This window comes from Fusarium redolens (genome assembly GCF_020744475.1).
Source record: "Fusarium redolens strain MPI-CAGE-AT-0023 chromosome Unknown BKA55scaffold_8, whole genome shotgun sequence".
In the NCBI taxonomy this organism is placed as follows: Eukaryota; Fungi; Ascomycota; class Sordariomycetes; order Hypocreales; family Nectriaceae; genus Fusarium; species Fusarium redolens.
Window position 1 is genome coordinate 1,044,483 of NW_025763671.1, and position 13,965 is coordinate 1,058,447.

The 13,965-nt window shown below is 48.4% G+C and overlaps 5 protein-coding genes across 5 annotated transcripts; 3 read left to right on the top strand and 2 right to left on the bottom strand.

Moving 5' to 3' along the window:
• Positions 1-115: 115 nt before the first annotated feature.
• Positions 116-1,907, bottom strand: BKA55DRAFT_368282 (uncharacterized protein). The gene is made up of 2 exons (XM_046185886.1): positions 1,258-1,907; positions 116-1,200 (listed from the first exon to the last, which is right to left on the bottom strand). The coding sequence occupies exons 1-2, from the start codon at positions 1,748-1,750 to the stop codon at positions 269-271; spliced, it is 1,425 nt and encodes a 474-aa protein (XP_046049293.1). The 5' UTR covers positions 1,751-1,907; the 3' UTR covers positions 116-268.
• A 769-nt stretch (positions 1,908-2,676) lies between these two features.
• Positions 2,677-6,035, top strand: BKA55DRAFT_568476 (ankyrin repeat-containing domain protein). The gene has a single exon (XM_046192829.1). It carries the CDS (start codon positions 2,829-2,831, stop codon positions 5,667-5,669), a length of 2,841 nt encoding a protein of 946 aa, XP_046049294.1. The 5' UTR covers positions 2,677-2,828; the 3' UTR covers positions 5,670-6,035.
• Positions 6,036-8,089: 2,054 nt separating this feature from the next.
• BKA55DRAFT_368315 (D-isomer specific 2-hydroxyacid dehydrogenase) lies at positions 8,090-10,221 on the top strand. The gene is made up of 3 exons (XM_046185887.1): positions 8,090-8,308; positions 8,372-8,419; positions 8,850-10,221. The coding sequence occupies exons 1-3, from the start codon at positions 8,306-8,308 to the stop codon at positions 9,894-9,896; spliced, it is 1,098 nt and encodes a 365-aa protein (XP_046049295.1). The 5' UTR covers positions 8,090-8,305; the 3' UTR covers positions 9,897-10,221.
• Positions 10,222-10,465: 244 nt separating this feature from the next.
• Positions 10,466-13,019, bottom strand: BKA55DRAFT_644055 (amino acid permease-domain-containing protein). Its single transcript, XM_046197183.1, has 2 exons — positions 11,521-13,019; positions 10,466-11,470 (listed from the first exon to the last, which is right to left on the bottom strand). The coding sequence occupies exons 1-2, from the start codon at positions 12,523-12,525 to the stop codon at positions 10,643-10,645; spliced, it is 1,833 nt and encodes a 610-aa protein (XP_046049296.1). The 5' UTR covers positions 12,526-13,019; the 3' UTR covers positions 10,466-10,642.
• A 132-nt stretch (positions 13,020-13,151) lies between these two features.
• Positions 13,152-13,935, top strand: BKA55DRAFT_568484 (uncharacterized protein). Its single transcript, XM_046192830.1, has 2 exons — positions 13,152-13,448; positions 13,500-13,935. The coding sequence occupies exons 1-2, from the start codon at positions 13,188-13,190 to the stop codon at positions 13,632-13,634; spliced, it is 396 nt and encodes a 131-aa protein (XP_046049297.1). The 5' UTR covers positions 13,152-13,187; the 3' UTR covers positions 13,635-13,935.
• The last annotated feature ends 30 nt before the right edge of the window (positions 13,936-13,965 follow it).

The following is a 13,965-nucleotide window of genomic DNA, read 5'->3' on the forward strand; positions in this document are numbered from 1 at the left end:
GGAGAGGAAAAGTCGTAGCTAGTCGTTCCTTTTAATAGTGTGTACTGAGAATCAAGTTCATTTTTGTCTTTCCGTTGCTGGGTTCATTCTAAATATCCAATTTTTTATCACATACTAGCTGTTAACACATGTCTTAGATACATGCTCCTGTCACATTAAGCTGACAGTTCTGCGCCTCCATCCGACTCATCATCACTATCACCACATTCATCGCTGATGTCATCTTCATTAATATGTGCCAATGAAGCAGAATCTGTGCGTGCTGCTGTTAGTATACGGCTTGGCGACTGGTGTGACATGCGATGAACTCACCATCACTCCATCCATCACCACTTCCCAAGACTTCTTCAGCCTCAACCTCGCCAAGGCTTACACATCTCATAGTCTCGGTGATATTCGTCACAGAGTCCGGCTGCCATGGGGTAGGTCTTTGCCGAGTTTCGATCTGCTTTTCGACTGCTCTGCTCAGCTCACTACTGAGCATTCCCAAGGCCCGACGCTGATGTACCCAGTGCTCATTTTCCCACCCGCCTGGCAACTCAATAGGTCTCCAGTTCAGGTACGATTTTTGATGAGACTCAGGCTCCTCGAACCTTCCAGGGTGGTGCTTAAAGTAGAATTTACAGCATAGACATGCAAGCTTGCTGCACGCTATGAAGCGATCGCCACCGACGAAGCTGCGTTGGTTGCGATGGAATTCTTCTAATACCTGGACCTCCGAGTGCACACATGCTTGGCCTTTATCCTCGCCGTACATGGATCTGATGGCCTCTTCGAGTTTTAACGGTCCATCTAATCGAGCGAGGTAGTTCTGCATATCCTCGAGACGAGGATCTCCAGGTTGTAGGATCCTTTTCAAGATTGAGTTGAGGTTCCTGAGACCATCCGCTTTTGGAACAATTGCTGGGATAGGGGCTTGAACTTTCTTGATTTGATAAGAGTTGAAAAGTGGTCCTAACATGAGAAAATCTTCGATCAGGAGTGCTGGTATGCGGATTCTCTCGGCAAGGCGACCTATCAAATGTCTAACTGCCTTGATATTCATTGCAGTTTCTCGAGGTGCAACGCCGAGCTCTCTGCTCAGAGACCTGAGGGTCGCCATCTGAGGATCATGACGAGCATGGTAAGCAGTTTGACAAAGGGTCAGTGTGTCAGTATCGTTAGCAGAGAATTGAGGTAGCCACTCTATCAGGGAATTTCCTTCTGTGGGCATCCCTGGTTAGTTATGCCTCTTCCTGTTGTCATGATTCAACTTACCAGCTCCTTGAACAGTTGTGTCATCTTCTTTTAGATACTTTTCGCAGTAACTAGTAGCCCGCGACAATAGCTTGCACTCTTTTTTCAGCCTTGGGGCTGCAAAGTCAACGCATTTCTTTGTCAACTCCTCTGTCAGCTTGGCTCGTTCTTCCTCGGTCCCTTTCGAGCCCCTCTGTAGCTGTTGAAGAATATCGTTCAGAAACAGAATGACCTTGTCATTTGGCGTGAAATTCGCGGCGATCCAGAGAACAACATCATTTTTCTGAGATTCCAGAGCAATTGAGGTAGTACTGTCTCCGCCCTTTCGATAATCGCAGATGAAACATAAGTTTTTGAGGAACCTGCGCCTGGTACCTTGAACATCAGTTGGTGCATGGGCTGTGACCATGTGAGGGCCATCAATGCCTTTGAGTATATGAAAGAGTGCAAGATTCTCAAAAAGACGTGAGAGAATCTTCTCGTATTTATCTAGACGAGGCTTTCCAACGCCCATGGTTCTGGTTTTGACTCTAGACTCTGGTGCTGATGGTCAGTAGAGCAGTAGTATAGATAAGGACGTAGGAATTGTCCAAGAAAGTAAGTTAAGGATCAACTTTATATAATGTTGCTTCGCTCGGATATTCCAATTGAACTTTTATCTAGTCGAGGTTGTATAGCCTTGTGTTTGTACCCTCCATTTCGTGTTGGTCGGCCTCCCATTGTAAGTTTAAGGCAGAATGGGCCGAGTGTGGTCTACATTGAGGCTGGGTTGCCCCCTGGTTATCATAAACCTTCCATGACTTTACACAGTAGAGAGAAAGTGGAAAAATCACCAATGATATTCCAGAGCGCATAGGGGAGAATGTGTGCAAAGCCACCAAAAGAAATTTGCAAATCGATGACAAGCAGTAAATGGAGGGGAGTATCTCAAAGCCGCGGGATGGCCAAGCTTGTTAGATTTGTGCCAAGTAAATGAGCCAGCCCCAGGGATGAGTTGCCTTTTCATTCTATAACTCGCTTTAAATGTTTCCTCCCTTGTTTCCAATTGACACAGAAATATCTGAGCGCATTGATTCTATCATGGGCTCATGTTTCAACCAAACCTATGGAGCTCAGTGTCTTGACTAAAACAACTTCTACAGTAGTTATAACGGCAAGAAAGAAGTTTAGTTACATTGTTATGGGCCAAAACAAATACTATAAACTTTTCCCCTCCTTTTCCATCTAAAGTGCTTAATTTCTCTCGATGAAACAACCCAAGCTACCAAGTTATTGGGACCAAACAACGACTGGACAGTGCGTTGAACGCTCGTGCTTCAGTTGACAGGGACAGGGCTGATGGCGCTAGATGCGGAGCGAACTCCGCTAAACTACGTAAATCTCGATCTGGTTGGCTCATTCAGCTTTGGCGTGATGCGAGAGCTTCGCTAAACAGCTCCACTTCGGGAAAATCGAGAAATTCCATTGCCATGGATTATTATTAGGCATGAGCTACAGCTCCCCCTCATACTCACTCAGTCATACCCTAACTTTTCTTTTCTTGCATCATCGTCTTCTACAGGTCCCTCGCCGCCCAAGGTAGCTCTCCCACCATGCCTTCGCTGGACAGGCTGCCGAACGAGGTCCTCTGTAATATTGCTGGGTTCTTGGTCAAGAAATATGATATAGCTAGCTTATCGCGAGCCAACCGACACTGCTACGATATCGCCAGCCCGATTCTCTGGAAACGCGAAGCTCGATCGGACAGACCGGGTGCCATACATTGGGCCGTCGAACATGGAGACATCAATGTCTTGCGCCGTGCTCTCGAAGCTGGTGTTGACCCTTCACGAGTAGCCTTCACCCACCGACCCAAACCACGCATCGACCCTGCACATAAGTGGTACAATTATCATTCGACTTACTACGACGACCCTATGTGGAGGGTTCAGGATGATGACCACTCAGTTGACTTGGACGCATCATATGTGTTACACGACATGTGCGATTGCTTCGAAAGCGGTTGCGACGATGGCATATTCAGCGATTGCAGATGGGAGCCTATACATGTTGCTGCGAGTAAGGGACGGATCGATATGATCGAGATTCTCCTCGGCGCGGGTGCTCCTATCGATGCGCCTTCATGGGGCGTGTGCTTGTGTCGGCCACATCTGCCGATGGAAGCTTTCACCGAGTCCCCAGCTGTTGATGAAGGAGAACTCGAAGATCTACATGGAGGGAACTGGACACCTTTACATGTCGCTATCTGCCATAATCAATACGAAACGGCAAAATTTCTGTTGAAACATGGGGCGTCGCCGGTCATCTATCAGGGAATAGACTTTGAGCTGGAACCGCTCGCTTGGCGACAGGACGACACCCCCGTGGACTCGAGCAGATTCAAACTCACCGCACTACATCACGCCGCGAAGGAGAACATGATGGAACTCGTTGAGTTTCTCATTGATGAAAAATACCAAGAAGACATCGATGTCGAAGGTCCGTTTATGGGAACACCACTATTCCAAGCAATATGGTATGGACACTGGGACACTGTAGTCCCATATCTCCTTGAACATGGTGCCGATCTTGACAAAAGACTCATTGAGACGGGGTTGACACCTCTCATGATGGCGTGTTTCTCACGTCGCTTCGATGACGCTGCCAGACTCGTTGATCTGGGTTCAAATGTCACGACATTATCTGTACATCAATTCAGTATCCTTCACCTGATTCTCGGACCTCGTCACCTCCGGCCAGAAGACTTTTTTGACCCCCTCGGACCTCCTCCGAAGCCACCGAGCAAGGTTTCCGAGGCCGAAATCATTCAGAAATTCATCGCCAAGGGTTTTGATGTCGATGCTCGGGAAACTCTTCTTGGGATGACACCGCTGATGGTGGCGAGTGCAAGCTGTAACACAGATGCAATGCAAGCATTACTCGAAGGTGGTGCCAATGTCAACGCGGTAGACAACGAAGGTCTGTCTGCGCTTGCGAGGGTCGGCGAGACTGCCGAAGGCTCTGCTATTCTGGGTTTATACGATTCTGCCAAGATGCTGCTTGATGCAGGAGCAACATTGGAAGATTCGAGAGACGAGATCACTCCACTCAACATTATCTGCACACGGCAGTGTGAGCCCTACTTCAACCGTGAATGGGATAATCAGCACGCCACTCTGGCCAAGCTTCTCATTGAGCATGGTGCTGATCCAAACGAAAAGGGTGTTGCTACCAGCCGTCCATTCACAGAGGCCATCATTCATGGAAACTTGAATATCGCTAAAGCAATCATTGAGAATGGGGGACGGCCAGAAAAGGGCGATCTGGAAAGGCTTCTCTCAATATTCGTTCACGAATCGTATGATGATGGAAAGACAGACTTCATTCTGCACATCGATTACGCCAAGTACGGCATCTCGGGTCCCTCCGAGGGCTTCCTGGTGGATCTTCTCAAGACAGCTTTGAACAATCAGCTCTGGACACGAGCCGCCGACCTGATGAGGTCGGTACCAACCCCGAGTGTGTTCCGCAAGGGGTTAATCTACCGGTGCTTGGAGAAGCCTTCTCCGATTGCCGACGAACCATCAAGCCTGATTCAAGTGTTGCTTGATCGCGGCCAAGACCCGAATGAGCTATTCGAGGGCGAACCACCGTTGTATTATAGTTTCAAATCTGGGTCTTGTTGGCGGACAACACCTGTTCTGGTAAATGGGGGTGCTGACATCCATATGCCTACAAACGCCATGCCTGACGGTGCTCTCATGTATACCATAACTCATGGTTATCAGCCACAGACATGTCAACTTCTCGCGAAACATCCGCATGCGTTGCGTAACAAACCAGAGAGGCTACATCGAGAATGCTGGTCATCTCTTATACGCTGGGAGCCCCATCCAAGCAGGGTTCTGGTCGGAAGATCAGATGATCATGTACCACAACTCAACTGGACTTTTACAAGTCGATTAATTTCGGCTGGTCTGAGAACTGATGTCAAAACGCTTGATGATGAGGATGTCAAAGAACTCGTGGAGCAGGCGATTCCAAAAACCGAGGTCTTGAAAGTCGAGGGGCGAAAGGTCCTGGAGGCCCTTGACATAACCTATGTGGAACCCTCGGCATCGGAGATTCTCGATGCTACTATTGGACTGGGTGACGAGGATGAGGATGAGGATGAAGATGAGGAAGAGGAAGACTTTGAATATGGCTCTGTTAGTGACGAGATTGACGATCATTCAGATTACTATGACGTCGATAGTGATGAAGTTCCATTTGAGCTTTTCCCTCCCTACATGGGCGGAGTGGATGGAGAAGAAGACGAAGATGATGGAAATGATCAAGGGGAGCAAGAAGACGAAGATGGATGGGGTGAGGGAAACTCGAGTGATTTTGATGAGTATGATGATGGTGCTCCCATGCCGATACCAGCCCCTCTGTTCTTTGGGTTTCTGATGTAAGTACATATGTGTTAAAAAGGTACGGGTCAATGTTGTTGTATTTGCTTCATGACAACTGGGCAGAGTAGGGTATTTTATGATAGGCATGGGTTTATGGACTGGCGCTTTACGGATCGGATATATAGGTAGACGGATTCTGGGACGGCATCACGGTCTAGGGCTCGGCATTCAAGCAATATGGATGGAACGACATTCTCCAGGGGAAAATAAGGGCAATGGATTTCTTTTTGGTGTAACATATGGTTAATGACGTCTCGTGGAAAAAGGAGGAAAGGGTGTTGATTCCAACTGAAATTATTTGCCATAAGTCGAAGAGTGCGGTTAGACTGAAATCGCTTCAGCCATTTAAGTTATTTCGTTGAGCCTCATCAACCTCCAAACTCTCCTCGCGGGTGAAGCGTGACTCTCTAATCCGAGACTATTACTAGACGCCGAGCTGCTACGGATGCGAGCTAAATTCCCGAAGTCGGCTTCGACCTCCGGCGGCGGGGTGAAACGCCAACCTTAAAGCTAACGCCAGGGGCAACTTTGGCAGCCTCAGACTATGCTAACTTAGGTTTTGAGTGACAGGTCGGAGATGATACGGCGTTGTGGGACGCTTTCTGAATGTGATCACAAGGAGAGGAAAGGCAGGGGATGAGGATGAAGAACCTTGAGGGCTTAATAGAGGCCGGTTGTCCGGAGATACAGGGTAAGTATGTTACTATTGAAGATACGATAGTATAAGACCTATTATCAGGATTGTGTGGTAGGTTCCGTAAAGAGAAAGGAGTGTGCTTGGAAACGGGCATCTTGCTTATGTTAAGCTGTTGACTGTCATTATGCGATGCTATATACATGTTTTAATTGTAAGATATTCATCTATAATAAGTTCTCAACCTCATGAATATGACAATGCGGGGAAATGATCAAGGAGGCAAACGCACAAGATGCAAAACAACTGCATCAGCACCAGATCGAGTCCAAAAAAGCTTGTTTTTCTCGCCATCATCATGTGGCGGTTCTGGTCGAATCTTACTGAAGCTCCGGAGATGAAAGTGCGGAAGAGGTCACCCCGCATCCGCATCCGTGACCGTAGCCGGAGTATGGATCAGGAGGAGTTTCGGGGGCTAAACACGGATGGATGGCGGGATACCGAATAGCGACGGAAATCAGATTTGAGGCATATGAGTTGATGACAAGGTATAGTATGCAGTCATGAGACGACGGAAGTCTTAGGTATCAATCACAGATCAAGGTATACTAGAGATATCAATGATTGAGAGAAAGTGTAAATGAGGCAATCTACGTACGATATCAGAGCCTCAGTGGAGAGTCGGTCCATCTGTGGACAACTGCATCATTGATAACAGTTTCCGAGTAACAATTCCACAATTGACGATTCCGTAGAGATAATTGGAGCCCAATTACTAAATAGAAAAGTCGTTTAGGTACGGTTGCTGTGGTGTAGTTGTAGTTGTTACGGCATCATCCATCCATCATAGCATGTCCCCCACTTACACCATCGTCAGTATCACATCGCATCGGACATCGTTTCCCTAGAATATTCCATTCTTCTCCAAGACACTAACTCAACTTCTCTCAGTTGGAGTCCTTTGGAGACACAGCATCACCTTAATTTTTCTATTGACAGCAGAATATTCCAAAAGACGGAGATTTGTACCGTAGCTGCCGTTGACTTCAAGAGGTTGGCGGTTTTAACCCCGCTCTGTGGGTGCCGAAAGAGGCAACCTTGGAGACCCCGCCTGAAGCAAGATGGCCACACGTGATTGGTCTACAGCTCTAGCTCTTATCCCCCACTCTACCCTTCTCAAGCTCTCCCCAGTCAAACCAACACCGAACACCGAGATATGCCCCGTATCATGGAAGAGGAGCTTCTCGCCCATTTGCCCATACTTTCCTCTTCGAGTAAGACCCCTCCAAGTGTGTGGTCGCACGCGCTCCCCCCTCCCCCGCTCTCTTCGGTCGCGCGCGTGTTAGTTGGGACGGCATCCAGCGGGTTACAGGCCGGTCGCCGTGAATTACAGACCACAGACACTCAAAATAGCAGTCTGACCAAGTACCTGATGGAATTCACAGCTCGATATTCAATGTCCGGTCTCGTTACGGCTGCCAGTTTCGGCGCTTGTCGCCTCCACAGAGACTCTACCGAAATGGAGAATGCTTCCAGACTTTGACGCCCACAGCTAATACAGTACTCCATAACGTACACATGGTCCCCCCCCTCAGATGCCGACACCTTCGGGGTTCGCGGGATCGATGGAGATTCGCTGTCTGAGAGACACCGGCCCCTGCCCGTGCCACGGTTCCAGTTCCGTTCATGGCGAGAACGCAAGCATTACAGTGCTTGTGCGTGTGCGTGAGACGTGGAACCTTGGCTGTGCCATCTTTGTCTTGTCTCTCTAACTGTGGAGAGCATACATCGTTGTAACAGGCTCGATCAGACGCTGGTGCCCGTTACTTGGTGACAAGATACATAGCCATGGCGCGTTCATTTCCAGAGCATAAATATCTGGCATTGGACCCTCGATATTCTACTTTCTCTCCTCCTCACTCTCATCATCATCATCATCATCTTTCTTCCTTCTTCTCTTACTTCTTCCACTAAACAATAAACCCTTTTCACAACCGCCAAAATGGTAAGCATTCCTCTCCATCTATATCTCTATATCCTTTTGAGCCTCAACTAACACATCAAACAGGTCAAGGTTCTTGCAGTTCTCTACGACGGTGGCCAGCACGCCAAGGATGTATGTCTTTTAATATTTCTTATATTCCAACTCAATTCCTCTTGATTGTTCTGTCAACTATCTCCGATGGTCGTGGATTCTGCCTTCAACTCTCATATCTACCGACAACCACAAACAACTCCCCACACACCATTCCTCCGCGCTTGTCGATCTCAAACGCGGGGAAATGGTCTCACTACATGAGGATCAGCCACATCAGCCCAATGATGCGGGGCAATGTCTGGGCAGCATGCAAAGATTTCGAGAAGTGTCAGTTGGGTGGCATTGTTTGGCTTGTGCCTCTCTTGTGGTTTACACTGCATGGGTCTGAACAACAATGCAACCCAACTTACACCCAATGTCTCAACACTGCATCATCAACCCCCTCAATCACTCTTCAAATCACTTCTTCTTAGTCACTTGGTTTCATAGCGACTAACATGTCTCATAGCAACCCCTCCTTCTCGGTACCACTGAGAACGAGCTCGGTATCCGCAAGTGGCTCGAGGACCAAGGCCACACTCTTATCACCACCTCTGACAAGGACGATGAGGGTTCTACCTTCGATAAGGAGCTCGAGGATGCTGAGATCATCATCACCACTCCCTTCCACCCCGGTTACCTGACCGCCGAGCGTCTTGCTCGTGCCAAGAAGCTCAAGCTCGCTGTTACCGCTGGTATCGGCTCTGACCACGTTGACCTCAACGCTGCCAACAAGACCAACGGCGGTATTACCGTTGCTGAGGTCACTGGCTCCAACGTCGTCTCCGTTGCTGAGCACGTTCTCATGACCATCCTCGTCCTTGTCCGCAACTTCGTCCCTGCCCACGAGCAGATCGAGGCTGGTGACTGGAACGTTGCCCACGCTGCCAAGCAGGAGTTCGATCTTGAGGGCAAGGTTGTTGGTACCGTCGCTGTCGGCCGCATTGGTGAGCGTGTCCTCCGCCGCCTCAAGCCCTTCGACTGCAAGGAGCTCCTCTACTTCGATTACCAGCCCCTTTCTCCTGAGAAGGAGAAGGAGATTGGCTGCCGCCGCGTCGACACCCTCGAGGAGATGCTCGCTCAGTGTGATATCGTCACCATCAACTGCCCTCTCCACGAGAAGACCAAGGGTCTCTTCAACAAGGACCTCATCGCCAAGATGAAGAAGGGTTCTTACCTCGTCAACACCGCCCGTGGTGCCATCGTCGTCAAGGAGGACGTCGCTGCCGCTCTCAAGTCCGGTCACCTCGCCGGTTACGGTGGTGATGTCTGGGACCACCAGCCCGCTCCCAAGGACCACCCTCTGCGAACCGCCAAGAACAACTGGGGTGGTGGTAACGCCATGGTTCCTCACATGTCCGGTACCTCTCTGGACGCTCAGATCCGATATGCCAACGGCACCAAGGCCATCATCGACTCTTACCTCTCTGGCCGCCACGACTACAAGCCTGAAGATCTCATCGTTCACCAGGGTGACTATGCCACCAAGGCCTATGGTCAGCGTGAGAAGAAATAAATGTTTTGAGAGAATGGAAGAAATGATTTGTACATGATGATGAATAATTTTACAACAACTGCATTATAGACGCGGGTCAAAAGCAATCAGCGTTGCAGATAATACAATTTGTTAAAGTTCTCCCTCCTTTTGTCTTTTGTCTCCAGTGATTTTAGTATACCAACCAAGTGACCTGAATGCATGCTTCTTTCTGAAATTCCAGGCTTTGTATTTACTGATCACTTGAAGTCACTGAGCAGATTACGAAAATGAAAAACCATGTCAATCTGGCAAGCTCTCAACTATTTCAATAATCTCCATTAAGTAGCATTAATAAGGGTAGCAAAGTAAACTTAACCTAAACCTTTGAAACTTATGATATACTTAGGTAGATAAAGAAGGGAGAATAATTGATATAACACATTGGTCTACAATTGAGTTATCTTTGTCAAAAGAGATACTGTATGTTCCATCGTTTCATCTTCCTTCCTGGTTCGTATACATCCCAACACCGCAGCAGGAATCGGGCCACTTGTGCACTTCAGTAGCCATTTTACACATTCACTCACAAGCAATACAACCAAGATGAAGCCAAGCAGAAATGTTCCGCTGTTCTTTGTCTTTTTGCTTTGCTAATAATACAAAATTTCTCGCTATTGGTATGCTTCATTATGAGCCATCATCAGGCGCTATATCGCTGACCATAATTTCACCATTCATGACATGAAGTCGTTGCCATTTCTCCCAATCAATGCTATACTTTTAAATCATTTCCAGAACTGCCACCACTTCTTTTCCTCGCTGGGTTGTCCTCTCCGTCTCAAGACCTGCTCGTCCCGTCCTCTGATGCGCCAGAAATACACAGGCACACCAGCTACCACGAAGAATACGACGGCGATAGTCTGGAAAGGCTGTGCAAAGACAGCGCGGCTGAGGAGGAAGAGACTAACGCAGCAAAAAATAATAGGTGTGGTGATCCAGGTCTTGTAAGGTCGTACGAGCCCCGGCTCTCGCACGCGTAGGATGATTAGACCCAGGACTGTAAGGAAATAAAATGTGTAGCCTGCAACGCCATAGAAGGTGACGAGAGTGCTGAACTCGCCAACAACCACGTACCCAACTGTAAGAACAGCATTGAGAATGAGTGCATAGACTGGCGTATAAAACAGTCCAGCATCTTCATCGCCAAACATTCTGCGCATCCTACGCGTGAACCAACTTCGGGTACGCTGCGTGCTGAGCTCGTGCTCGTGTGGGCTGCCCCCAACACCAATAGTGCCAAAGATCGAAGGAATGTAGCCCTCTTTGCCAGCCACATATGCCAAACGGCTGGAGGTGAAAGTTGAAGAGTTGAGGGCACCAAAACAACTGGCACTGACGATGAGTGCGAGAATTAGTGAGCCTACGGAACCAAACACTCGGTTGCCAAACATGACAGCTACTGTGTTGGACCCATCCATGCTCTCGAGAGGTAGGACAAGGAAGTAGGCGATGTTAGCTAACACATAGCAGAGAATGACCAGAGGCATGGCTGTATGAATGACACGGGGTAAGTCTTTAGTTGGGTTTTTGAACTCTCCAACGACGTAGTTTGTCTATACTATGTTAGTTCTTCAAACTTGCAAGCCTGACTGATATCACTCACATTGTCCCAGCCATCATATGCCCAAAGACCTGCATAAAGGGCAAGAGCCCAAGCAGACATGTCGGTCGATGTGTTTTCAAACAGCTGATGCGGCTTCCACTCAACCTCTGACTTGCCCTTGAGCGTCTTCCCTGTGATGGCAACGACAACACCAGTAACGGTGACGCCCAACAGAGCGATAAATTTCATAAACATGAGCGTATCATTCACACGTGTGCCGAGCTTTGTAGACACACAGTTCAAGAACGTTACAATGAACAGTCCTACAAGCGCAACAGCCTTGTTGATCCAAGGGCTTACATGCTCAGCGTCAGGACCGATGAAGGCTCGAACAAAGTATTCGCCCATGATGATGGCGATAATAGCGGCACTACCGGGCTTAAGGACCAACATAGCAACCCATGTAAAGAGGAAGCCTATCACCTCTCCAAATGTCTTCGCCAAGTAGACTTGAGCGCCGCCATTTAGAGGAATCGCTCCTCCAAGCTCAGCGTAAGACGCAGCGCCTGTCCAAGCGAGTATACCCGCGATGATCCAGACGAGTATCGCTGCACCTGGCGACCCAACTCTTGTGCTCACAGATCCTGGTGACGAGAAGATACCTGAGCCAATAATAAGTCCCACTATCAGCGACAGTCCGTTCAAGTATGTTAAAGTCTTGTTTTTCTCCAATGATCCTCCTCCCAAGCCGCCGCTCGGTCTCGATCTTGATGTTGGTGCTCCAATGGGAGCATAACCTTCGGCGCCAGCCGTCGAGCTTAAAGGGAACATATTGGCGGAGAAGTCAAAAGCTGAGGATACTGAATACGATCGATTCATCCTGTTTGCAGGATTGGCACTGTCCAAGGGATCATCTTGTTCGAGCGACAGTCTTCGCGACGACGATATGCTGGGCCTCGACGAGATCTCTGTAGCCCCTTCTTCGTTGAGCTGACTCGAGCTAGCCAAGGAAGCGAGCTCCAGCGAGTCTCTCGTATTCGATGGAAGTCCGTAAGATGGCGCCATTGTGGTGTATTGTGTAGTTGTCGTTTCCCCCTCTTCCCAGCGACTAGTTAATCGGTCGATCCCCCAAAGTCGAGGAACCACGAGTATTCAATTCGAGTATTTCAGCTGTTAAAAACAAAGGCGCATAGGGAGTCGTTGTCGCGCAAGCTTGAAATGAATGTGTCGACCGATCGGCAGCCGAAGGATGTGAGAATGCGAGATCTGTGACGTAGAGATCTCGGTGGTCGGTAGTTGTTTTGAAGTCTTTTTGAAGCAGTCCAGATTAAAAAGATGGGGTATAGAAATACAATTAAGAAAGTATTCGTATTCGTCAACGATTGATTGATTGCTCATGAGGTCTTTTTTTTCATTCAATACCAAAAAGGGGCAATGTTTGCTTCGTAAGAGTGGAACAGGACAAAGAAAGAGGGCCAAGTTGAAAAGATAGGAGTCGACTTTACCCAACTCATCACAAGGAAGCTTCTTTGTTAATGCAAGTGCTGCTTCGCTTTTCCTTTCCGCGTATGGATCAGAAACACATTACCAGTCTAGCCCAGCCCCTTGCTCTTTTCAGTGGGTCCCAGCCACTCGCACCGCCACATGCTGGTTAGTCACCCGTATACGATCAACGTCAACCATGATCGTCGCCTATCCCGACAACTCCTCTCAAGCACCATAACACCATGGGCTCCGACGATTATGCTGCTGTCGGCGGCGGCGGTGCCCTGAAGCTCAAGGGCGCCAAAATCCATAAGAAAAAGAAGAAGCGCGACAAGACCGATCTTGAAAAGAACCTCGATACTGGAAATAAGGACGACGAGAAGAGAAAGAAGAGGAGGAAGGATGAAGAGGAGCAAGACCCCCACGATGAGGATGATGAGGACAAACCTGAAGTGCAAAAGACGGAGGCTCAAAAGCGCCATGAAGAGATAAAGAAGAAGAGGGCAAGTCCTTAAATGTCTTCTGCTATGGACACCATGCTAACAAGTCTTTAGCTGCTCAAACTTGCCGAGTCTTCAAGCGCGCGACCAGAACTTCTCAAGACACATAAGGAGCGCGTCGAAGAACTCAATACTTACTTGTCTAAATTGAGCGAGCATCACGATATGCCCAGGATTGGCCCCGGTTAAGGATATCAGGACGGAAGGCTGAGTTGGTGGCGAATATGTGTAGGCGGATGGACGGGAGTTGTTGGCGCTTTTGGTTATACCCTCGAATTAAACAAATATTCCAACACATGCTATCTGTTGCATTGCCCTGGCGTTATGAGAACCAGTGGCATGTATTGCGACTCGTAAATTGTCCTTGAGGCGCGTCATGTTTGTACCTTGCTGGGCTTGAAAGCATGTAAACCCTGTGTCAGGGGGCAAAAGTCAAGACGCGGCGCACGAGAAAACCACACGGATTTACTTCGAATAAGAAAACTATGCAAATGCAAATGCTTGTATTCGCTCATGTACT